General features: G+C 51.4%; 1 protein-coding gene across 6 annotated transcripts in view; it reads left to right on the top strand.

Annotated features, from left to right (window-relative positions):
• MSI1 (musashi RNA binding protein 1) overlaps window positions 1-22,920 on the top strand; it is a 73,183-nt gene that overhangs the window by 33,008 nt on the left and 17,255 nt on the right. For 3 of the 6 annotated variants that reach the window (XR_003571051.1, XM_027881942.1, XM_027881941.1), the window contains exons 1-5: window positions 10,475-10,735; window positions 10,994-11,034; window positions 11,159-11,438; window positions 16,196-16,237; window positions 17,892-17,984. Coding sequence is in view for 5 of the 6 variants with exons in the window: in XM_027881942.1 (XP_027737743.1) it covers window positions 10,475-10,735; window positions 10,994-11,034; window positions 11,159-11,438; window positions 16,196-16,237; window positions 17,892-17,984 (717 nt within the window). In the remaining variant the exon portion in view is untranslated. Of the gene's footprint in view, window positions 1-10,474; window positions 10,736-10,993; window positions 11,035-11,158; window positions 11,439-16,195; window positions 16,238-17,891; window positions 17,985-22,920 lie in introns of those variants that run through there. The other 3 variants (XM_027881944.1, XM_027881943.1, XM_027881945.1) reach the window with 2 other exon arrangements.

Below are 22,920 nucleotides of genomic sequence, written 5' to 3'. Positions count from 1 at the left end.
CCTTCCTTGAAACGAGTGAAACCCCCTCCTTTTCTCTTCACTGTAGAGGTTATGCAGATATGGCGACACCTGAAGTAACAGGGGAGCCCAAAAGCACACAAACTCTGAGTCCAATTAGTTTGTACTTTCATCTGCCTCGGGGTATAAATTGCACTACCTGGGAACCTGAGGGTAGCTGTGTCTTCTATTGTGCCTTGAAAATGAGCTTGGATAAGGTCGTCTGGGGAATAGAATACATTTCATGCTATTCAACTTCCAGATTTAAAAACCTTACTTGAAAGCTTCGCAGCTGCAGATCTGGGGTTTGGGTGGCTTTAAGGAGGGAGGCAATTCTCTGTCCAGATGTTAGTCGGGTAGTCTTCCAGGTGTAAAACAGGCTCTGCCTCTGCTTTACTGGTTGGTGTTACCTGATCTGGTGGCAGAGCTGTGTGCCTGACGTTAACTGGGTTATCTTTTCTCTGTTCCTGCAGCCTCCTATTTGCAGAGACACTTTTGGATTTTTTCGCTCTTGTGAGAAATCTCTGGTAGAAGCAGGTTGAGCGCTTTGCTCTGATGGCAGTGAGGTTTTTACTCCCTCTACTCTCTCCTGGGAGCGAGCTCCAGCACTGCAGGCCAGCTGCCAAGGAAGCTATCTGCTCTGCTCCAGAGCCTTGTTCTGGTACACGGCAATTGCATCGCTCCCGGAACACGTGAGTTTCTCCGGGAGCCACGAAGGAGATATCCAGCTCTTGAGTAGCTGGGACCTGTCCCACAAAGAGCTCTGGCAACTGAGATGAGCTCTTGGAAGCTGGTTTGATATTTGCAGAGGCACCAAAGCTGAGAGGAGCGGTTTGGGTTTGCAGGTAGTTACGGACCTGTGGTGTCTGACAATGAGGGTATTACATTTTAAACTCATCTGAGAGTCTGTAGGGCTGGTAATTCTTCTGACCACCCTGCCTTGCAGCTGTCCAGCGTGGCAGGAAACAAGTGTTAACACACCTCAGGGTGTGTTGCAGTCTTCTAGTCAACTTTTATAATAGAAAGATCCGAACATCCCTCAGCGGTCCTGTTCCTTGCTATAGCTGTGGTCTCACAACCAACCTCTCACCAACCCCAGCTCTGGCCAGCAACTAGAGCTGACTGTGTTTTCCTGTTCCCAAAGAGCATGTTTGGGTCTATCCTTGTCTGCCTCCTTCATGGAATGCTCCTTTGATGTCAAGCGACTTTTGCTATTTAGTAAATTGGCACCCATTTTTCACCAAGCTTCTTTCCTGTAAGTGCAAGTTGGCCTCTTGTTGCAATGATGTGCAGAGTTGAAAAAACATTTTGCTGTCAATAGGTTTTCCCCCAGCAAACCCAGTCCTATGTCTACATAAGTGCAAAAGAGCAGGGACTCTGACAAGATGCAAAATGCACGGGGTGCTTGTGCTGACCCACAAATTGTACAGAACCGTTCATTAGGTGACAAGGTAATTTCAGGTAATGCTGGGTGGCACCGTGACAGTGGAATCTCTGTCCATCAGTATGGTGAGGAGGATGAAGATCAGATCAAAATCTCTTGGTTTGAAAAAATACTTCATTCCCTGTGAGTTAGGGAGTGCTGATTATTTGGAGGGAGTTAAAAAGTATTTCCCTTTACAGCTTTGAGTTATTTTCTGCAACATGTTCTTTCTGAAGATCCTGAAGCATTTTCGGGTTTTGGAGGTTTTTTTGGAGGTAGGGAAGAAAAACCTCGGTTTTCAAGTAGTAAAACAGAATTTTCTTGGCCCAAATCACCCGGCCAATCTGTGAGAAGAGGTTGGAGCAGCACAAACAACTCAAAAGCTTTACTGAAGAGCTCTCTCCTCTTGAGCCGCCTGCGAAATGCAGCAACTGTGTAGTAGCGCTCTAAGGTGGGGGCTGCCAGTGCTCTTTGCCTGTTTAGGGCCTGGGCCTGGCACAGCTTAGTTGGTCCCCAGGCTTTTCTGTAATAAACAAGCTTAATTGAAGAGAGCAGAAGATCTGGGCTCAGGGGGTTGTGGGGCTCAGTGGGAGAACGGCCCCTGCCTTCGTGACGCAGCTGAGCTCTCCCCGTGTCCAGCACTGACCTTCGTCTCTGGGGCTCTGCTCTTTGTTCCTGTTTCTTGTTAGTGAAATGAGTTTGATGGTCTCAGACTTGCTAGTAAATGGTTTCTACTTCAAAACAAAGTGCAGTTAGTTTGGCAGGAGAGTCCCAGCTCTGACCTAAAACTAAATTACAGCTGACCCTGAGACAGTGAGGCCCCTCCAGGTCAGGGACAAGGGCATTGTCAGGACACTGGGAGCTTGCACTGTAATTAGCAGCAAAGGTATCAAATACCTCCGTTTCCAGCATTCCTGTCCTTAAAGCAACACAAGCATAAAAATCTCAAAATTTTTCCTGCTGCAGCCTCACTAAAAACAAACCAAAAGGAAGGAAGGCTGAACAAACTTTCATTGATTTGCTTTTTCTCTGTTCTGCAGTAAATCCCTCCCCATCTTACACTGCTTCCCACAATCCCTTGTTCTTCCAGCATCTGGGAATGAACTTACCAGACGCTGCATTGCTTTCAAGGCTCCAAAATGACCAACACTCTTGAGCACAGTTTGCCCGACAGCAGAAGTGTGTAAGAGCAGCTTTCCTACTTCAAAAACTTGTTTGGCCTCAGAGCTGCTCTCTCAGAAAATGCCTCTTTTATTCCCATGTTTCTTCAAAGACCAGAGAGGCTCTTTTAGATTCACCCTCCAAAATGGGATTTGTTTAAAATCACAAACTTTGTTTGTGTTGTTTTTTTTGTTTGTTTGTTTGTTTTTTCACAAACTTTCTCTTATAGGAACATCATAGCATTTGAGATAGGAAAACATTTTTATGAGCTTTCTGGGTGTCCAGCAGGGTGCCAGTAAACAGAGGTCAAGGTGTTATTGCAGTTAAAAACATAAAGAAGGTATAAATTACCTGAGCATTGCATTTTTGACCAGTCACCTGTGCCACTACAAATAAACGAACACAGATCTTGGGTGCACACCTTGAGACATCACAAGCTTGTTTTGCCAAAAATGCTGTGTGCTGGGAGCTTCCCCAGGCCTTCTTTGGAATGAGGAATGTTTACTGTATCTCCAGCTCTTTGACTCAAATGTTTAAAATCAGTGGGAAGTTTTGGAAGACTCCTCACTGTTTCCACCCGTCACAAGTGGGCAGTTTCCAAACCCCAGGGGTGTCTGTGAAGCAGCAAACGTGGTGACCCCCAGAGGGGAAAGGCTGGAGCACGGCAGGACATACTGCACAGGGCTTCCAAAAACACCCGTGTAATCAGATTACAAGTCCAGGGAGTCAGGATGTCTTAAGCCAGAGTATGATCCCTCTATTTCACGTGTAACTCGTCAGAGTCCTCTCTTCTGGTGTCTCCAGAAAGGCACCAATCACTCCTGCAGACAGGGGAGTAGAACTGCTCATTGATAAATCAGGAATATGGCAGGTAGATGGGACTAAAATCTTAAACATGTTTAATTAAATTTTTGTTGGAACCTTGAGTGTGTTTTTTAAAGTTACTATTCCCCATTTTGACATGTGTATCTGATAGGAACTTTGGATTGTAGAGGTTACTGTTTCATTCCTACTTTTAGTAAAGTTCCACCATGAGAGAGGTTTCCTGCTGCTCCTCCCTCTCCCTGCTTTTGCCGGAGTATCTCCATGTTGCCTGTGTCTCAGCTCTGTGCTAAATAATGCCTTGGACAGCTACTTTGGGAGCTAGTCCTGAGCTGTTGCACTGCTTTGGCCATCAGCCAGCTGGGAGCTCTGAGGAATATAGTTTGTGAATTACTTCTTGCTCCTGCTGGGAAAAAGGTCAGGGACTCAGTTTACTTCAGCTCTTGGAACTGCATGGGCATGAGGTAGGTGGGGAAAATTCTACTACCTGGGACCAAAAAAACAAAAAAAGAGAAAAGAAAATGGCACAAGGACCCTAATGTAGCAAAATCAGCCTTGAGGGAAATCCAGAGCAGGCAAAGGCGTGAAAAGATAAATGCTTAAAGGCTGTGAAAAGTGAGAAAAAGATGGGCAAGAATGGACAAGTAGCAGCAGGAGCAAAGTATTTCCCACTAGACTATGAGCAGTGCAGAATCAGAGCTTGTCTTCTGTTAGAGGTCAGCTCACTGGGTGTGTGGGCTGGGGCAGTCACTGTGTCCTGGGACCAAAGGACAGATCTTGAGCCTTTTCCAGTTCCAAACTCAACACATTTAAAAGCCAGTGAAGGTTGCTGAAACTGGAGCCTTTAGCAACAGCCATCCCATTTCATATTCCCTAGCCTGGGAGGATCAGGAGCCTGTAGGAGTGAGTGAGGATGTTGTGCTCTGGGGTGGGGGAAGCCCTTCCTTTCTGGAGGACACCACTCCTGGCCCTGAGAGTCTGTTCTGCTGTAGAAAAGCAGCTCAGAGTACAGCACACGGTGGGCCAGTTTGTGCCTTGCTGTAGACTGTTCTACAGCAACAGAAGAACAACCAGAGATGTCCAAGTGTCCCTGGTCCCTGGCAGCCTCTCACCTCCCTTCCCCTTCAGCAGGGAGGAGGCTCAGGCAGGAGTTACGTGCACAGAGCAGCTAAGCCGCTCCTGCAATCTGAGGATGGGAGCTTTGCCTGGGAAGATACTGGTGTCTGTCTTGATTAGGATGTGATGCCTGATGTAAGTCATGTGACAAGTACAAACAAAATACCTTGGCAAAACCTTGAGGAACCAGGACAGGCTGAGCTGCTTAGGAAGATTTACAGTGTGTATTTCTGTCCTGTGCACTTGCCTTGGTCTGAACCTTTCCCATCTCAGGAGCTCCAGCATGCACCCTGGATTTCAAAGATGCTCTTTTCTGTTCATTCCTCCAAATAATCTGCAAACCTTCTCAATGTTGTGCTCTTAAATGGAACAGTTACTTAGTCCCAATTGCTTTACACCATCATAGTACCAGAATACTATAATGTCATCCTCTGAGAAGTGCTGTTGGGATTTTACGGAGCAAAAGTCCCATCAGCTTAGATTAGAAAACCAGTCCTGAAGAAATGGGAGAGTTAAAAGCCAGTGCAACTGTTATAGCAGAGGCAGGAAATCGATTATGTCCTGAAAGAGAGGGGATGAAGAAACAGCTTCTGCTTGCTTAGCTCCCGTTCATATGTTGAGCCAAAAGTTCTGTGTTTGCTCCTGTGAGTGTCTCTTCCTTCTAATGCTGCTCTGGGACAGTGCCAGGACCCAGATTTTCTGCCTCCTGCAAGCACCTCAGCAGGGAATCCAGTCCTCCTTCCCCTGAGCCCTGTTCTCCACTTGTTCCTCCATTCCCTTGGACTCTGCCTTCTTTAAGGCAGGTTTTAGAGGTCCTTGACATGGTGCTGACTTCAGCCCCAGATTAATAATTCACACATGCATCAGACCTGCAGAGGATGTGCAGATCCACGGATAGTGCAGCATCACTGGGCCCTGCCTGGCCCAGCAGATTGGGCTGGAAAAGCTGTGTTGGCTGTGGTGGTGTGCTGGGGGTTACCCACCCCCCTCCCCGGGACACAGGATTTTTAATTCAGAACTTTAATACTTTTAAAAAATCTTAAAACAGAAACCCCTTTTGTCTAATGGTATCTGACTGGTGTTCTGCACTGCACTGGCTGATGCTCTCAAACCTGACCCAGACCCAGACCTGTGTTACCCCTGTTCATCCAACTTATTCCCAGACCTCTTCTCCAGTCCTGGTGGTGTTTGGTGCACTGTTACTTGCTCTGACATGTGGACCACGGCCTTTAAATTTCTCTGTTATTCCTATTCACCAGCCCCCACTGGAACACACTCAGAACTCCCCTTTCCTTTAGACAAACCCTCACTTTTGCCTCCTTTGCTCCAAACTCTTTCTGTTCTTTCACCTCACATGATGAAGAAACTGTGCAAACTGGGGATTCAGAGTGGTGCCAAAAGGTCACCTCTGTAACATGCAAGGACAAAACAGACTGTGATCTCCAAACTGACATTTGCTTAATTCGTTCTTAAAAATCTTCATGGATGGGGAGTTTTGGGCCTTCCTGCCTGATCTCCCCCATCTTTAACCATCTTTATAGTTGCTGCTTTCTCCTAATATCTAACATCTCCTTCTGTGCCCATTGAGCTAATAGCCTTACCTTCGGAGAGCACAAGAAGCAATTTAATCAGTCTTCTTTAAAACAGCCTGGCACATCTGGTAGGATTTTGGTTGCACCTCTTCTCATCTCTCTTCTCTAATGGCAGGGAAATGGGTCCCTCTGTATCCCACCATAGGAAGCTCTGAGCTTCCCAGTGAGGAGGGGAAGAGCGGGAGGCAATGTTCTGCTTCTGGGCTGGGGAAGAGCTTCTCAACAGTGGCTGCTCTGAGAAAGGTCCCCTTTCCAGGGGTTGCTGCAGTGAAGACCAGGAAGGGGTTAGGCAGGAGCAAGGACGGAGCAGAAAGCAGTGACTGATGGAAGTCTGGGACAAATAGCAACTAAAAGGTTAGAGGGAAGGTGGAGCTTCAGGGCACCTTAGAGGAGAGAGGTCTCATTTTTCAAATTTGTTGTTGCTTTCTGTCACTTTGTATGCAATCTTTGGAGTGTTAAGAGAAGTGAAAATGTTTGCAGCTCCTCTTTGGAGAGGGGAGATCCTTTGCAGGCTGCTGCAGGGAGGTGGCACCTGGGGCCGGGCTGCTGCGGTGCTGGGTGCACTCGGTGCTCGGAGCAGCCCCGGTGTCAGAGTTGGGCAGTCAGGGCTTCCTCCCTCATTTACTGGGCTGATTTAGACAGGATCATGGAGACTAGACACCCTGTAGTAGTTTTTAGAACGTGGAGAGGGGGAGAATAGCAGGAAGGGCTCTCTGATTTTTCCCTTAGCCATCATTTCCAGGGCAGCGGGTGGATGCTTGCAATCTCCTACTGTCCTTCAGAGACCTCGCCTTTTTGCTGGTTTATGCTGAATCCCTACACTGAATTCACTACGCTGCAAGTTCTCTTGATGTTTTATTTTCCATCACCTGCAGCTTTCTTTACCCTTTTTTTTCCCCAAGGCTCCAATCCCTCTTGCTGTTTTGTGGTAATTGGAGTGGTCTCCTTCTCTCCGTTCCCTCACTCCTTTCTTCCAGTTATCCCAGTTGTCTTTATTTACTCTTCCTGCTCCTGTTTCTCCTGCTCTTTATTCACCCGCATCTATGTTTCTCTTGCATGCAGCGCTGTTCTTCTCCTATATTCCTTCCCACCCTGTTCTCAAAGCACCATGTAGGTGGTTTTCCCCCTGTGAATCTTGCTCTGTGAAGTTTCTTACATGAAGTAAAAAAAAACCCCTTGGTACTTTTGCAGACATTCCTCTCTTCCTGTTGCTGACTGTCTCTTCCCCCCACCTGAGTGGAATCTAAACAATTAAATTTCTCTAAATAGCTCCTCTTCCCCTGTGTGCCTGACTCTTGCCCCAAGCCAGCTCCTGCCAGGCTGCCTTGTGCTTTGCCATCAGCCTTTCCAGAGGGTCAGCATCCCTCCCAAAGCAGGCGCGAGCACCACCGGAAGCCACTGCCAGAGCCTGGCATTGCCCCCAGGCTGCCCACGGAGCCACAGTTAATCTTGTCCAGGTTTGCATGGTCGGCAAGTATTACAAAAATTATTTGAATTCCAGTTCAGAATTGTTTATCAACTGTCCAAACTAAATGAAAAGCAAAACTTCTCCTAGTACCTGGCTGCCAAAACCTCCTGGCTACAGACAGGTCTCCAAGACACAATCTCTCCTTAAGCCTTATATGATGAGGGAGGAAAGGAGGCGGCTGCTGCCTGCCCCTCCCCTAACCTCCACTTTTTGGAACCTCCCTCTCTCCATGAATAACTCCAGTGTCTGCCACTGGTGCTGGGCAGAGCTTTGCCAATCATCCTCCTCAGCAGGAAGTGGACATGATTTTGATAGTGTCACTCTACCACACACGAGACACTGAATAGCAGCAAGAAAACTGAGCAGTTTTGTTAATCTCGCTGGTGTTTGGCAACCTCTCAGCAGCAGCCACAGAGGCACTACAGCTGTCTGTCTGCAGCCCCAGGAATACAATGCTGCATTATTTTATATTCGGCAGATCATCTTTCCAATCATAAGGTCTGGAACGTTTTATATATTTACTTCTTGGTGAGGAAAGCTTCCTACTGTCTCTAATCAACAGATTTTGCAAGACCCACTGTCTTGTGAGTTACAGAGATAAATGAATTGATACTTACAAAGCACTTCGGGGTCCTAAGGTGGAAATACAAAATAGTGTGTGTATGTTTTGGAAACGACCTTGGAATAAGTTACATGGTATGGTGTCATTCCCAGTGATGCAAGTCCAACCACATCCTCCATCCAGATACTCCTGAAGGCTCAATTTTTTTTCCTCTGATGTTCACAGATGTTAGCTCACACTGATCCTCTTCTCCCTTCCCCAATGTTATTTTGGCGAAGAAAAAGCAAATAAAATAATAAACATAATGAAAAAAAAAAAAAAGACACAATGCAGCATTTTAACACTATGTCCCTCAGAGTGCTCTACTTGTACTGTCTTAAAAATAACACACATTTAAAATTATAGTAATGCACTGGTAGCAAACCAAGAGAGGTTATCCTTGAGCGTGTCCAACACTGGGCTCTTGTTTCTTTTGTTTCTTTCTTGTGTTTAATTAGCATTAGTAGTGTTACTAGGCTGGACAATTACGGAGCATAAAACCTGTGCCAGGTGACTTGAAAATATTAGTTCCCCCTCTGGAGCATTTGCCCTCCAAATGGGAGAGAGCAGGTGCCAGGAGGCAGCGTAGCAGCCGTGAGCTTGGGCAGCGTGGCAGGCAGCAGCAGGGCTTTCTGGCAGCCCAGCTTTGTCCAGGTTTCCCAGGACATGCAAGGGGAGATGGCCGGGATGCTGCCTCAGCACTGCCGCTTCCACTGGCCGTGCAGCCCTTCCATCACTGCCAGCTGCAGTACCACCTCTGTACGTTGTTATTTATATTTCCCTGCTGCACCAGCCCGGCTGCCTCTCAGGGCATCTCCACCCAAAGTGGTGACTTCAGCCCTGTGGAATGATGAGTGGGTTATTTTGGAGAACCAGCCTAGCCTGGACCAGTGGCAGCAGGAGCTGGGATGCTGTGTAGCTCAGTTCCCAGGGGCGGCTACCAAGTGTCTGGTGTTGAGTGTGTTGCTGTGCCCAAGCACAGGGCCAGGAGACAGGATGGTGTCACTGACCCAGCCCAGGAAATAGAGTGGGTGAATGGTGGTTTGGCAGAGCTAGTGGGCAGAGGATGAATTTAACTCAGAGTTGCAGCCTCAGGATGAGCCCACGTAATGAAAGATACTATTGCAAAGTATTGTTAAAACAAAGGTGTCCTGGTTCCTCTCCAGTAGGGAAATGAGGTATATTGGCATGTGGAAGAACAGTCATGAGAGAAGGGGAAGAAAGGTCAAATGAGGATGGCACTGACCTAAGCTGTCAATACCCCACTCTAGGGTACAGGGACTCGTGCTAGAAGGAGGCAGAGATACCTGCAGGGAGTATTTGGCAGCACAGTGGCACATGCCTGTGAAAACCCCTTGCCATGAGAGGGGCTCACAGCACTGTCACCGGAGGTTTTGGGCAATGCTCTGTTCCAGTATGCCACAGATACAAAGAAATACTTTCTCCCAGAGTGATGCATGGTGCAGTCAGGAGAGGTTACAACTCTTCTCTGACTTAAGCTTTACAGGTATTTCACTTGTTCCTCGCTGAGCTCCTCCAGCCACTCAGGCCAGATTGCCCAAGAGCAGCAGTGGAGTACACAGACCTGCTCCAGAAGCAGCTTGTGGATGAACTTGTGTGGCAGTAGAGCTCGGCACGAGTCTGTCTGTCAGCCTGAATGAGCAAGAAGACCGCGGTGCCTTGGGGGCCAGCCCGACCCCCCTCCTGGGAGCCGCGGGCAGAGGAGAGCGGCCGGGCTGTGCGTACCTGGTGCTGAGGGGCTCCGCGGTGCCCGGCAGCAGCTCTGCCCGGGGTCCTGCCGCCCGGGCGCTGCCGTGTGGGACCGGGCAGCCCCTGACCCCCGCAGGGTCACCGCGTGCTGCCGGGGGGCAAGAAGGCACCAGGGCTCCGGGAAGGCGCCTCGGCTCCCTCCTGCCCGGCCGGGGTCCCGGGGCGAGGAGGGCAGCCTCGGTCCCGACCTAGAAGCGCCCTCGGCGGGCCGGTCCTGGGCCGTCCCCGCGCCGGCTTTAACCCGCCCGGTGCCAGCGGCCGCTCGGCAGCGCTGAGACACCGGGGGGACCCGCGCCGGGGTGTCCGGGGTCCGCCGCGGCGAGTCCGAGCGCGGCGGGCCGGGCCTGGCTCCGCCGCCCTTTGTCCGCCGCCCCGGGGCAGGTGCGGGCGGCGCGGCCGGGTACAAAGCGGCCGCGGGCTCCCGGGCTGCTCCCGCCACCTTCGCGCCCGGCATCGGGCGCGCTCCCCCGGCGCGGTGCGGGCGCGGCTCCCGGCGCTCGGCCCCGGCGCCGCCGGCGGGTTTTATGCGCAGGGCGGCCGGCGGGCCGGCGGGGGTGGGAGGAGCCGGGCAGGTTGTGCCCGCCGGGCCCTCCTCCCTCGCTCCCTCCCCGCCCGGCGGAGAGGGGTCGGGGGAGGGGGCAGCATGGCCTGTCCGTCCGGCCCCTTTTCCAGCGCTCATCTGCCCCGGGAGTGCGGCGCCGCTCCTCGCAGGGAGAAGAGGTCCGAATGGAGACAGACGGCAGCCAGCCCGGCCTCGCCTCCCCGGACTCCCCGCACGACCCCTGGTATCGCCGCGGCGGCCGCCACCGACCGCCCCCACCACCCCCCCCCTCGGCCCCGGCCGCGGCCGCCCCCTCCCCCGGCCCCGGCCACCCGGCCCGGGCAGGCGCGGCGGCGGCGGCGGCGGCGGCGGTGCCGCTGCCAACATGGCCGATCCGCGCCCTCCCCTCCCCGCGCGGCCCCGCCGCTGCCGCCGCCACCCCCGCGGGGCACCGCGGCCCCTCGGCGCGGCCCCGCTCACGGCTCTCCCCTTCCTCCCGCAGCAAAATGTTCATCGGGGGACTGAGCTGGCAGACCACGCAAGGTGAGCGCCGCGGGGCCCCGCACCTGCCGCCGGGGCCGGGGGTGGCGGGGCCGGGGCCGAGCCGGGGGGGGTGCGGCGGGGCTGGGACGGGCCGGGTCACCCACGGTGGGCGCTGTGCTTGCAGAGGGCTTGCGGGAGTACTTCAGCCAGTTCGGCGAGGTGAAGGAGTGCCTGGTGATGCGGGACCCGCTGACAAAGAGATCCAGGTGAGAGGCCGGGCCCGCGCCTCCCTTCGCCCCCGCCGCGGCCCGGCCGCCACTTTAACCAACTTTCTCTCTTCTCTCCGCATCCCCTTTCCTGCCCGGGCTGCGGGCCTCAGGGGCTTCGGGTTCGTCACGTTCATGGACCAGGCTGGCGTCGACAAGGTCCTGGCCCAATCCAGACATGAATTGGACTCCAAGACGGTGAGATGACTTCTCTCATCTCAGGGGTGCATTTGCCGGCGGAGCGGCTGCGCTCGGAGCAGCCGTCGATTGCGGTGTTTGATTTCCAGTTAGAGGTTGTAAACTATTGATTCCTGATACGGATCGATCGTCCCCTTCTCTATCCCACTCGCCGGCGGGTAGCTGAGCTGCCTCCCGAGCACTGGGCTCGCCGTTGACCCGGGGCTGATTCCTGGCGTGGGTCTGTGGATCCTGGTGATGGTTTTCCTCCTGCCCATCGGTTGTAAGGCCCCTCTGAGGAGTGACCGTGGCTCTGTCGGAGGTGGGACACCTGATCGCGTTTGGGGTGAGGATTTGCCCCCGGGAATGGATGCGGCTGCGTTTTGGGGAGAGGGAAGCCGCCCTTTCGCTCCGTGTGGTGCCGAGCACCGCTCCCTCCCCAGGGGTGCTGTTCCCCAGCGCCCAGGCCCTGCTCCCCCGGCCATGGTGGCCTGTGCCCCCCCTCGGCAGAGGGCCCTCGTGCTGTGCACCCCGGAGACTCTCCTGTGGTTTCCCCGAGCGAAGTTTTTGTAACGGTCATGGAGGTTCAGGACTTTATTGTCTCCGAGTGTGGCCAGTGCCCGCCCATGTGGGCCACCACCGGCCTCTTGGAGCGGCTGCGGCTCCAGCCCTCGCTCTGTAAGTAGGGTCTGATGAGGAGCCTGGCTGGGCCAGCAGAAGGATTTTGGTGGCTCCTTGGGCTGGTGGAGTATGGTGGCGGGTCCTGCCTTGTGAATTTGTGGCGCTTGGGAGATGTGCAGGCTGTTTTGAGGGGTGGGGGTGAGGTGTCTGAGTGGGAGGTCCCTTCTCTTTAGTTTTAGTGACTTGCCTTCCCCTGAATTCCTTTTCCTTATTGCTGCCCTGGGGTGAAGGTGAGGGTAGGGATGGGGGAGCGGTGGGGGCTGCGAGGGGCTGGCACAGTGAGGGGAGATGTTCTGGCTCCAGGCATGGGCTGCCGAGGAGTCCAGATGCCCAACTTTATTTGCTGCAGCGCGTGGCTCAGACGTTCTAGCCTTTATCTTGGCAGAGGGAGAGGGCGGGAGAGCAAGACCCTCTTTCTTAGGGTTTACGGCATGAGTTGCAGCGAGATTTATGTCTGTTCCTGTTTAACTGCCTGGATCGCTCCCTTTGATGTGCACAGGTCCTTCCTCCCCACGGGAGCTCCCGGTTAAACCTACCCCAGCCTTCCTGGCTGAGGCTGGGTCCCCAGGACTCCCAGCCCTCTTCCTTTCAGGCATGATGTAAAGTGAGTTTTGCTCTATAGGGAGGGTTACAGTAAAGTCTTTTGAGAAGGGCCCAGGGCTTTCTTTTTTTCTCTTTTTTTTTTTTTTTTTTTTTTACTAGCCTGTGTAAGCACGATATCTGCTCAGCTAGCCCTGTCATGAGTCTGTGGGCATAGACCCGTTTTGGAAAGGCTGGTGCTGGATGTCTGTTGTAGCACTCACCCTGAGAGTGTTTTGGGGCTAGGAGTGAGGTGAAACACACACTGTCTTCATTCTTCTCCCTGAACCACCCCTGCTACCTGTGCGAAGCCACTCTGCAGCCCACGGTGTGGCCCACGAGGGTGGGGAGGGCTGGGCAGGGCAGGGCAGGGGCGGACAGTGAGCTCTGCAGGAGAACAGAAGGGCCTCATGGCGCAGGGCGCGTGGGGACCGGCCAGCCATTGAAATTCCCTGCTGCATCTGCTCCGCTCGCCCCGCCGGCGCGGCACGGAGAGTGGGGGCAATTTTACCAGGGCCTTCCTTTGTTAGGAACTTTGATCCTCTTCCTCCTTCCTTCTTCATTTTGTTTAGCGCGGTTTTCAACTGGGTCAGATGTTTTGGAGAGTTTTGGCTCGCGAGAGGTTGGTCTTGTGGTGGTGCATGAAGCCTCCATATGCCTTTTCCCTGCTGAGCTGAAGGGCACTGCTGTGAGTCGTGGGTTAAATGACAGAGACTCATCTGAATCTTAATTTAGAGTTTTGTGAAACTTTTCAGGAAAAGGCCCGGTGTCCTGTAAGGACAGCCTGCTCTTGAGGCTTGATGTCTTCTGGCAAGCAGCATTTGATAGACAGTGTCTGCTCAACTTGTTGCTTCATTGTTTTGTGATTCTTCCTACCCTAGAAAGGGTGGTTGGCCTGATTCTTCAGGGAAACCTTGTCCTTTTAAGACTTCTCTTTGTCTGTAAGCTAGATAGGAGCAGGCTACAGGGTTATTTTTGAAAATACTTGGTATGAGAATTGGCTTTACAGTTTCAAGGTGAAAGATTTGCGTGACTTTGTGAAGCTGCAGCTGGCCGCTGCCTTGAGCTGCTTCTTTACATGCTCTGGGAAGAGCACTTGGCAGTGCTGGGTCTCCCCGTCGTTTCTTTGTTGCCGTTGCTGAGTTTTTGTCTTTTGTGGTGGAGGGAACAATCTGCAGCTTCCAGGCAGCGCAGACCAGTGGGGCGGAGGTAGTGGTGGAGGTGTGATGAAGGAACAAACCCAGTCCTGAGGTCTCCTGGGTCTTTCCCAGCCCTCCCCATGTTTTGGGACACCAATACCAGCTGGGTTATCACAGGAGTTATGTGCCCTGAGCTATGAAATAATGCTATAGGTGGCCTGAAGAGCTGTACTGAGGACCTGGCTGGCCTGCTGGTACACCTGCGACATCAGTGCTATTCCTCATCCCCAAAGCCTTCTGGGGTGAAGGGGAAGGGGCTTGAGCTCAGGTGACTTCCACTCGGTGCAGCCTGATCTGGGGTTTTGTTTTTTTGGATACAATCTGAGCAGTTCTGAATGCTCTCACTCTTAGCAGATTTCTATCTAGGTTTGTAAAAGGGATCCATTACGTCAGTGGGTGACAGTGAAACACAACTCCTCCAGAACTATTTGTTTTAACACTAGAAATGAGGGAATAAGGTACCAGTGCTTTTGCTTTAATTATGAAAGACTCGAGCCACCAAGGAGCAGTCCAGTTTGAGTAACTTGAATCCAGCACTGAACTCGCTCCCCTCCGCATGTTCCCAGGGCTGCGCCTGCAGTCAGGCACCCCGGCTTCCCTCTACCTGCAACAATAGCTGGTTGTGCAGAAGAATTTGTGAAATGACTGCCTGCTCTCTCCAGCCAGGAGGACACGTTATCTCTGCCCAGTTGATCACACTCAGGGTAATGAGAAAATGAGGCTGAGCTTAGCATTGCTGAGTATGAAAGCATCTTATTGGCAGGAGCTGAATGACACTGGCTGAGAAGTAAAAGACAGTAGATTATTGTTTTTGCTTATTATCTGCCATCAACCTCCTGGTCTCCTGCCGTCCCCTGTCCTCAGAATTCGCTGTGGGTGTCTGCACTAGCCAGGAAGCAGTGGGGGTGTGTGTTGTGTGCGGGGAGGGGAGGGCAGGGACTGGACGGTTCCGATGCCCCAGGGAGGCACCAGAGGGTTTGCTAATCTGCTGGCGCTTGGAGCTTGGGGAGGGAGGTTTATTTTTGAGTTTATTTGTGCTCTTCACTTTTGCCTCTGTTTACCTACGTGCTGAGTTTATTTATGTTGTAAGCTGTGAGTCAGGATGGAGGTGGGGAAGGCAGGGAGAGAAGCTGGTGGAAGGGCACAGGGGGGCCAAGCTCCGGGGCTGTGTGACAAGTGAAAGGATGCGGGACGGGAGGGCAGCCAGGCTGGAAAGCTGAACAAATCAGTGAGAGGAGCTGGAGAAACACAGCTTCCTTTTGGGCTGTTGGAGCTGCCGGGCTGATGGGACCACGCTCCAGGCTGCCCTCCCAGCTGCAGCCTGTCCAAGTGCAGGGATGAGCCAGACCTGCCTTTACTACAGGTCTTTGTAAGCTGATTTGTAGGTCTGGATCATCCTCGATGTGATGTAACTTTTCAGGAGTTGCTGTAAAAATAGGCCATAAAGAAAGAGGTGGTGGCTGAGAAGGAGAGGAGGCTTTGTGGGTGTTTGACTTGCAGCTGCATTAGTGTTGTCCCAGCTTTTGTGGTGGTGCTGGTGGTGGTGTGAGGCCAGTGCAGGCACGGGCTCCTTCGTGCTGAGCCCAGCAGAACGTGCGGCACCTGGATGGCGGCGCGGGGCCAGCAGCTCCGGCCGGCAGCAGGTTTACAGGGAAGCCGAGCAGGCACAATGGAGGCTCAGCCCGCCAAGGGAGGGAGGGAGGCATCGCGGCTTTGTGTGCGGCACAGCCTGGGGAGAGGGGCAGCAGCCTGGGGAGAGGGGCAGCACGTCCCCTGCGGCCGCAGCCTCTGCAGCCGGGGCTCCTCGGGTTAATTCGTGCCATCCTGTCTGCTCTTGTGCTGCTTCGCCCTGTGTTTGAAGGGATGAAGTGTTGGGCTTTTTGTGCGCTGCTTCTTCTCAGTCCTGTTACTGCCCAGGTGAACTCTGTACTTGTAGGCAGGGTGAAGGGTAAGAGCAGAAAGGCAAAAGAAAGCACTTTTACCATGAGGCTGGTGATGCAGGGCACCCAGGGGCAGGCCGAGCGGGAGGGCGCAGCCCAGCCTGTTAATCCCAGCATGTGATGGGCTCTCAGTGCGTCTGGCCAGCACTCAGCCAGAGATGGACCACTGCATGCTGGGACTTGTAGTCTCCCTGGCTAACACCTTCCTGAGAGGGAAAGATGTCTGCAGCCAGCTTAATTTTATGCACCTCAGGCAGTTTCCTTGGGTTTTTAGCAAGGTGCCGTGTGGGCAGAGACAGCCGTGCACATGGAGGAAACTCTGTGCCTGTAAATAGGCAGGAAAAGCATGTTCACCTGTTCTTCCCCACATCTCTTTCAGATTGACCCGAAGGTAGCGTTCCCCCGCCGAGCACAGCCCAAGGTAAGCACTGCAGGCAGCCCTTGCACCCCAGAGGGTGAAATTTGTGGTGATGAATCTTGTCCCTCTGTGCAAGGCTGTCAGTGCACACAACAGTGTCACTCGCTGGGGTTTGCTCAGGACTCACCTGGAGCACAGTCCTGGGGGTTTGCATGGCACTGGAGGAACCAGGAGGCCCCTCTGTTGTACTTTAGGATGCATTAGTTAAAGCTGGTGGATTAAATGCTGCTCAGGGTGAACTTAGTCCTTCCAAGGTTGCAGAAGGTGTTTGCACGTTCCAGGCCTTAAAAGATACAGAACAGCTCCGTGCTGTGCTGTGATACAGGTTGGAAGAGTGCTCTGTGTGCGCACCTGTGCGTGTGAATAGGTGTATGGCAGGGAAGGGGAGAAGGATTTCACTTTGTGAAATGCCCTTGTGTGCTTCAGCACTGGAAAAGGCAGAACGAGTTTGGTGTTGGACCTTATCTACAGAAGGCTCTGGCATTGAAATGTGCAGTGGCAGGAACTTTTTCCAGGTGTGCAGCTCAAAAACTTTTAACTGAGGAGCCAGCAGCAAGCTGGAGACTGCCTTCAGACTTCGGGTCTTCCTTTAACTTGGCTCTTGGATGTGAGTTTTGAAGTTTAGAGTCTCTATTCCAAGTGCTGTTACGGGTGAAAGAGCTGGGGAGAAGCTGTGTCAAGAAGCAGGGAGGGAAGAGGAGGCTGGCGCTGGGAGGGGAGTAAGGGGTTCAGGCACTGAGAACAATTGGTGAGCAGGTATCCCGAGTAACTGGAGCCAGGAAGCACATGGTAGGAATTGGGTTAATTCCATTAAGCAGTTTGGTGACAGAAGGTGCTTTAGTGTTAGAACGGGCTGCTCTCCAAGCCAGGGAATTGCTGCGGATTAGCCCTATGCTCCTTGGGGTAATTAGGACCATGTGTTCCTCTGAGAGCAGGGGTGTAGCCAAGCAGCTAAGGGGAGGATGCAGCTGGAGAGCCAGTTCAAAGGATGTCGGTGTGCCTCAGCCTGGCAGCCATGGCCCCTCTCAGGGTAGTTAGTTTTCTTCCTTGTCCCAGCTGCGTCAGTGACAAGTGGCAGAGGGATCTTCCCTTTGCCTTCTTGCATAGGCAAAAGACATTTAACTGGGAGTTGACTGGGCTCCACTGAAGTGTCTGGGGAATGGGTGTGAAATGAGGCTTATTCCATTCAAGACTGGATGCTGTGCAGTCTGTGAGCTGGGAGGGTAAAGACTGCAGAGCCTACCTGTGCCGGCAGGCCTCCTGTCTGGGAGCAGAGCGGGCACCTCTGGGGTGGCCTGGAGCAGAGTGGCGGGGCTGGGGAGGGGACAGCTGTGCCCCACACATTTGGGTGCTGTCACAGTGCCAAGGGAGGGGTGGCGGGTTAGTGAGGGGAGAGGCTGTTAACGTGCTGCCTGATGAGGAGGTGGTGTCTGGGTGCTGGCACACAGGATGGGATGGTGTGAGGGGGAGAGCATCAGTCTGGTGTGGGACAGATTTGCCAGTTGTGTTTGGCGAGAGGGCTTTGAGAAGGGGGAAGCTCAGCTGCAGCAAAGGGACTGGCGCTTCCCGGCAGCAGAGGGGAGTTAGGGGCCTTTGGAGTCTCATTCTCTGCTCGCTCTGGGTTTATTTGGTGAATTCCTGTCCTTCCCTTTTCCAGATGGTGACCCGAACGAAGAAGATATTTGTGGGTGGTCTGTCTGTGAACACTACTGTGGAGGATGTGAAACAATATTTTGAGCAGTTCGGGAAGGTAAGTCTCTTGAGTGGTGTTGGATCAAAGCTGTTCTTTCTGGGGCAAAAGGAGTTTTGTGAACTTCTGTGGGGGCGGGATTAGGAGCTTGTGAGTCTTTTGCAAGGGTTAAGTAGATTGAAGGTCAGTTACAGACGTGGCTGGCTGTAATGTCCTTGTAGGGGCTACAGCCAGTGACTCCTGCCTGGTGGTGATTTGAAACAGAGTTTCTGCTTGTTCCCAGAGTTGCTGGTACCTCGGCTAAGGGAAATGGTTTTCCAGTTTTTCCCTATCCAGAAGCCTCGCGTGGCTCATTGATTTGCAGATTGTTGAAACGCTGGAGAAAAGTTTGTAGACACTCCTAACAGAGTGGCTGCAGCATCAAACCTCTGATTTTGGCCAGTTTCTTGTGATTGGTATTTCGATAATCCTTTATGAAAAATAAGCCTTTTGGTCCTGAAACTTCTCCTGCTGAGTCTTGGGCAACTGGTGGTGTAAGTTTTGGAAATTTAAAGAAAGTTTGGCACTCTGACTGTCCCTTATGTTGGCCTGGCTCTTCTGTGGCAGGTGGTGGTTCAGGGGAGGGTGAACTTCTGTGGCTGGAAGTCACTTGTGCCATGGTCCGTGTCATCCAGGTGTGCAAACTGTGAGTCTGGACCGAATCAGAGGATGGAAGGGGACTTAGTCTTGGCCCTTCAGCTGCATCAGGAGGTTGTCAGCATCCTCAGGAGTGATGTCAACAGTATTAGACTGAAGGATTCCAGTATTTTTAATGGGATTAGGAACTGAAGGGGATCATCGTACCCAAGTGCCGAATGCGGTCACCCCTGTGGCAGGACACTGTGACTGTTTTACTGTTGTTTGATGGTGTTGTGCAGGGATTTGCTCTTTGGGGCAGGCAGTGTTGGATTCTGTATCTGTTGGGACCTTCCTGCCCAGTTTTGGGGCAGACACAGTTTGGTGGGCAGTAACAGGGCCAGAATGCTGCAGACACCATCGTGGATATGGAGGGAAGTAGCACGAAACTGCAGAGTGTGGGCATAAAGGCTTTGGTATTAATTTAATTTTCTTTTGAAAGATCCTGCAAAAGGGTGATGTTATATTAAGGTACATTAACTGGTGAAAAGAAGAGGAGTTTTGTAACCAATTTTGCCGTATTGTTGAAACTTCTGGGCAGAAAGTTTAGGAGAAGTATTTGCTCAGAACCTTTGTTCAGCTTCTGAAGTCAAATCTGCCTGTGCTGGTGTGCAGAGTGGGACTCTGTATTTCTGTTCAGTCCTAGGAGAAAGTGTCAGATGTCCCCTGATTTCCAGTTGTTAACTCCGTGTGGTTTAATTTTCTGTTAGAAATAAACAAACTCAGACCTCCCCAGGAGTTTTTACATGGTGCCATTGAAGGTGCCACCACTAAAGGTGGTGTGGTGTTCATGTTACCTGAAGGTTGTTTGACTTGCAAGTTCTCCTGCCCTGCTGATGGATGTATTCGATAGGAAAACAAAATGTCTTGGGCATAGTCCCCTTGTAACCTCACTGTATGGCTGTTCATTTGAAGCAGAAGGATGTCACTCGGATCGCGGGCATTTAGAGCTGCTCTGCTCTGAGCAGTCCTTCCCGGTTCTTTTGGGGTGTTGTGCTGTTACGTTCCTCTTGTTTACTGGTGTGCTGAGAGGTGCCCTGACGTCAGAGACTGGCAAGAACTGGTTGTGTCAGATTGTTTTCTGGACTGGGCAGAAGGGAGAGCTCTGCACAGCTCGGTGTGATCCGCACCAGCATCCCGGACAACGTGCAGCGCTCCCAGCGTGCACGAGGCCGGTGCAGCTGGACTCCTGGCTCAGGGGAGTGTCCGTGGGGACAGGTCAGGGCTGGGCAGATCGACTCACAGTTTTTGGGGCTGTTTTCTGACTCATCTGCTTGCTCACTTCAGCTGAGTGATTCCTCAGAGCTCTTGTGTAAAGCAGCGTTCCTGGCCTGGAACAATCTTCCAGACTAAGCCTCAAATAATTCACCCAAGGCCTGGAGAGCTGTTTCCTGAGATTCTCTCCAGCAGATAGCTCGGTGTGGCTGATGGGTAGGATCAGTGGGAAAGTCTGTTTCAGAGGAAAGCCTCCATGGCCTTCAGCTATGGGATTCTGAGCTCTGAATGTGCTCTGATGGTTTGCAGGGCTAAGAAAGGTCTGTTGTGTTCAGTTTCAGATGTGACTCATGGAGAACATGATTTTGATACACAGGCTCTGTTGGTGGCTGTTTTGGGCCTCCCAGGTTTGAGAGGTCTCCTAGGATCCCTTCTTCAGAGGTGCTCCAGGCAGCTGACTGAGGTTTTCATCACAATTTATGGCATCTTTAAGTGAGAGGTGCTGAAGTTTCAGTCCTGCTATCCTCATCTTAGAAAATATTTTTTCAGACAGACTTTCCAAGTCATTTAGGTCCAGTATTACTTGTGTGTATTTTTGTGTGAAAAGGAACTGCTAAGGATGCCCTTTTAAAGCATTTCTTTGGAGGAGTTACTGTCTCAGGGAAGGGCTTTGTAACTCTGTTCACTTTTCTTCCAAGTGGCCCCACAGTTTTCTAGGACCTGGCAGGAGAAGAACTGTTCTTCTTTCCTCCTGCCTGTCGAGGGGAGGCATGGGAACATTTAGGATCTAGAGAGGAGAGAGCAGGGAGCACCGAGACATCCTGTCTTGATTCCTCAAGCTCAAGGTACCAGGTTCCCAGAGGTAATTTTTAGTCAGTCTTGGAGAATCCAGTGGGAAGCTCAGTTTGGGTCTCAGCTTCAGGGAGGGATCATCCTCTGCTTCCGAGGCCAGGGGAGTCCTGCTGAATAGGTTTTGCATGAAGGTTGTCTTCTAAGTAACCCCCAGGCCACAAGCCTAAGTGTGTGTTAGATTTGCCACCACTTAAGGCCTTTAAATTAGATAGATGCCTTTGAAAAATACATTTTAGCCCAGACAGAAAGCATGCACATGCTGAAGGAATTACAGGAGGAAGTGCTATGGCCTGCAGAACAGATGAGGTCAAATTAGATTATCATAATGTTCTCTCCAGTCCAAATCCGTGAACTGCAGCTCTCAAGTCTACCAAGGTAGCTCATGTTGGTGCATCTGGGGTCAGAAGCAACACACCTCGCATGTCCATTAGCAGGAAAAAAAAAAGGGGAGCTAGTTGGGCTGCAGAGGAAATGGTTTTCTGGTTCATAAAACAAAATTCCCAAGTCTGACTTTTCTATTTTGGCATTTCCGCTCGCTCTCCTATTTTTGTTTTGTTTTGTTTTCTTTCCTTGCTGTGTCTAAAACCTTCTCTCAGCTTTGTAAAATGGAAGTGGCAAAAGGAAGATGGAAATGTGTGAAGAGGAAATCCATGAGTATTACTTAGGGATAAAGGAAGAAAGGGAGAGGCTGGCACCCCAGTTCTTCATATCAAAATACTTGGTTTTAACAGGCACAAAAGGTGAAGCTTCAAAGAGGATCCCAAATACAGTGTGAGTTTCTCTGCTTCAAAAAGGGATCACTTCATTTTCTTTTCTGTTCCAAAACTGTGACTAAAAAATATGGGCTGCTGTTTTCCTGAAGGAGAAAATACAAAGGGGTTTGGGTTTTTTTTAGTACAGTGAGAGAGACTGAGAAGGGATCTCAGGCTGGCTGTGGTTTGTCAGGTGCAGCTGCTGGGGCTTTGTACATAGTGGGATCTCTAGGAAACACTTCTCTGGTTCCAAAACTCAGATCTCTCTGAGATGCAAGCTCAGGCCATGCACATGCTTTCTAAAGGAGATTATTTTTTCAACTGTAGGACACAAGTCCTGGAAAGGCTTCCATTCACAGCATGTGTAGCTAAGTGTCTTGGCCTAAGTTAGGTGGTGTTGGAGATCTCTAGACAGCACAAGGAAGTATTTTAACAGCCTCTCTAGATTCAGGCTACCACCCTCACTGAAACCTGAAAGAGAGGAGGAAGGTACCTTGCACTACCACCTCAGGCACAGCTAGTCCTCTGTCTAGTTCAACGTGTATGAGAATGCCAGAGGAGTTCAAGTCACAGCTTCCTCCTTTTCTACTTCAACCTGTGGGAACATGTTGTTCCGGATTCTTTTTGGGGAGGAAAAGGGGTTGTCCGTCAGAGTAATTTCTTTGGGCCGTTGGGTCTCTGATCTTGCAAGCAAGGTTATTTGTGTCAAACCAAAACTGAAAGAATGCAGATCATCTTTCTATTTCAAGAGTTGATCCGATGAAGTTTTGTGGTAGAGAAAGTCATATAAATTGCGAGATAGGAGGAGGCTTAGAACAAATAAGGTCTTTTGTCGTGGAACTTATCTAAACTGTGAAATCTTTGCTGCAGGATGTTGTTGCTAAAATTTGCATACGCTCCAAAATGATTGGGCAGATTTCTGGAAGGTCTTTTAAATACACAAACACCCCTTTGAATTCAGGAAATGCCCAGATCACAAGTAGGTTGGAAGATGATGGAGTATTCTCGGGTCCATGGTAATACCCTTGCTTTGTCTCTATGTTCTTCCAAAGTCTTCTGTAGCTGGTTGATATCTTGGGAGGTGTTGGGCAAAGCAGATCTCTGCTCTGCTTGGTGAAGCCAGTCTTCTGTTTGCCATTAGGAGAGAAGTTGATCCTACCAGACACTAGAATTGCAAAGATCCTGGAAGAAATGGGGGCCCGGACCCAAATCAGGTGTTTGAACTCAGGGTTTTGTTGTGTGCATTTGCATTCCGTGAAGCAGCAGTGCAGGAAATACACTGACAATGACGTCTTTGCATGACTCACTAATCAGTGGTGGCACCAAGGGTGCTTGGAAAGTGCTTAAACCCAGCCTGCATCTCCCTGGGCCTGCAGGTGATCTGTGTATGTGGATGAGTCGGTCGTGAGGGCTCAGCCTCTCTGTGAGGCAGCTCGTGCCCTGAGAGAGATCTGCTCTCTAAAAATACCCTGGAAGCAAACAAGAAAAAAGATCTGCTGAGG

The sequence above is a fragment of the Empidonax traillii genome, unplaced genomic scaffold (genome assembly GCF_003031625.1).
Source record: "Empidonax traillii isolate 1590-97213 ecotype Southwest subspecies unplaced genomic scaffold, ASM303162v1 scaffold99:size1466351, whole genome shotgun sequence".
Classification (NCBI taxonomy): domain Eukaryota; kingdom Metazoa; phylum Chordata; class Aves; order Passeriformes; family Tyrannidae; genus Empidonax; species Empidonax traillii.
This window is presented reverse-complemented; position numbering and strand designations above follow the sequence as displayed.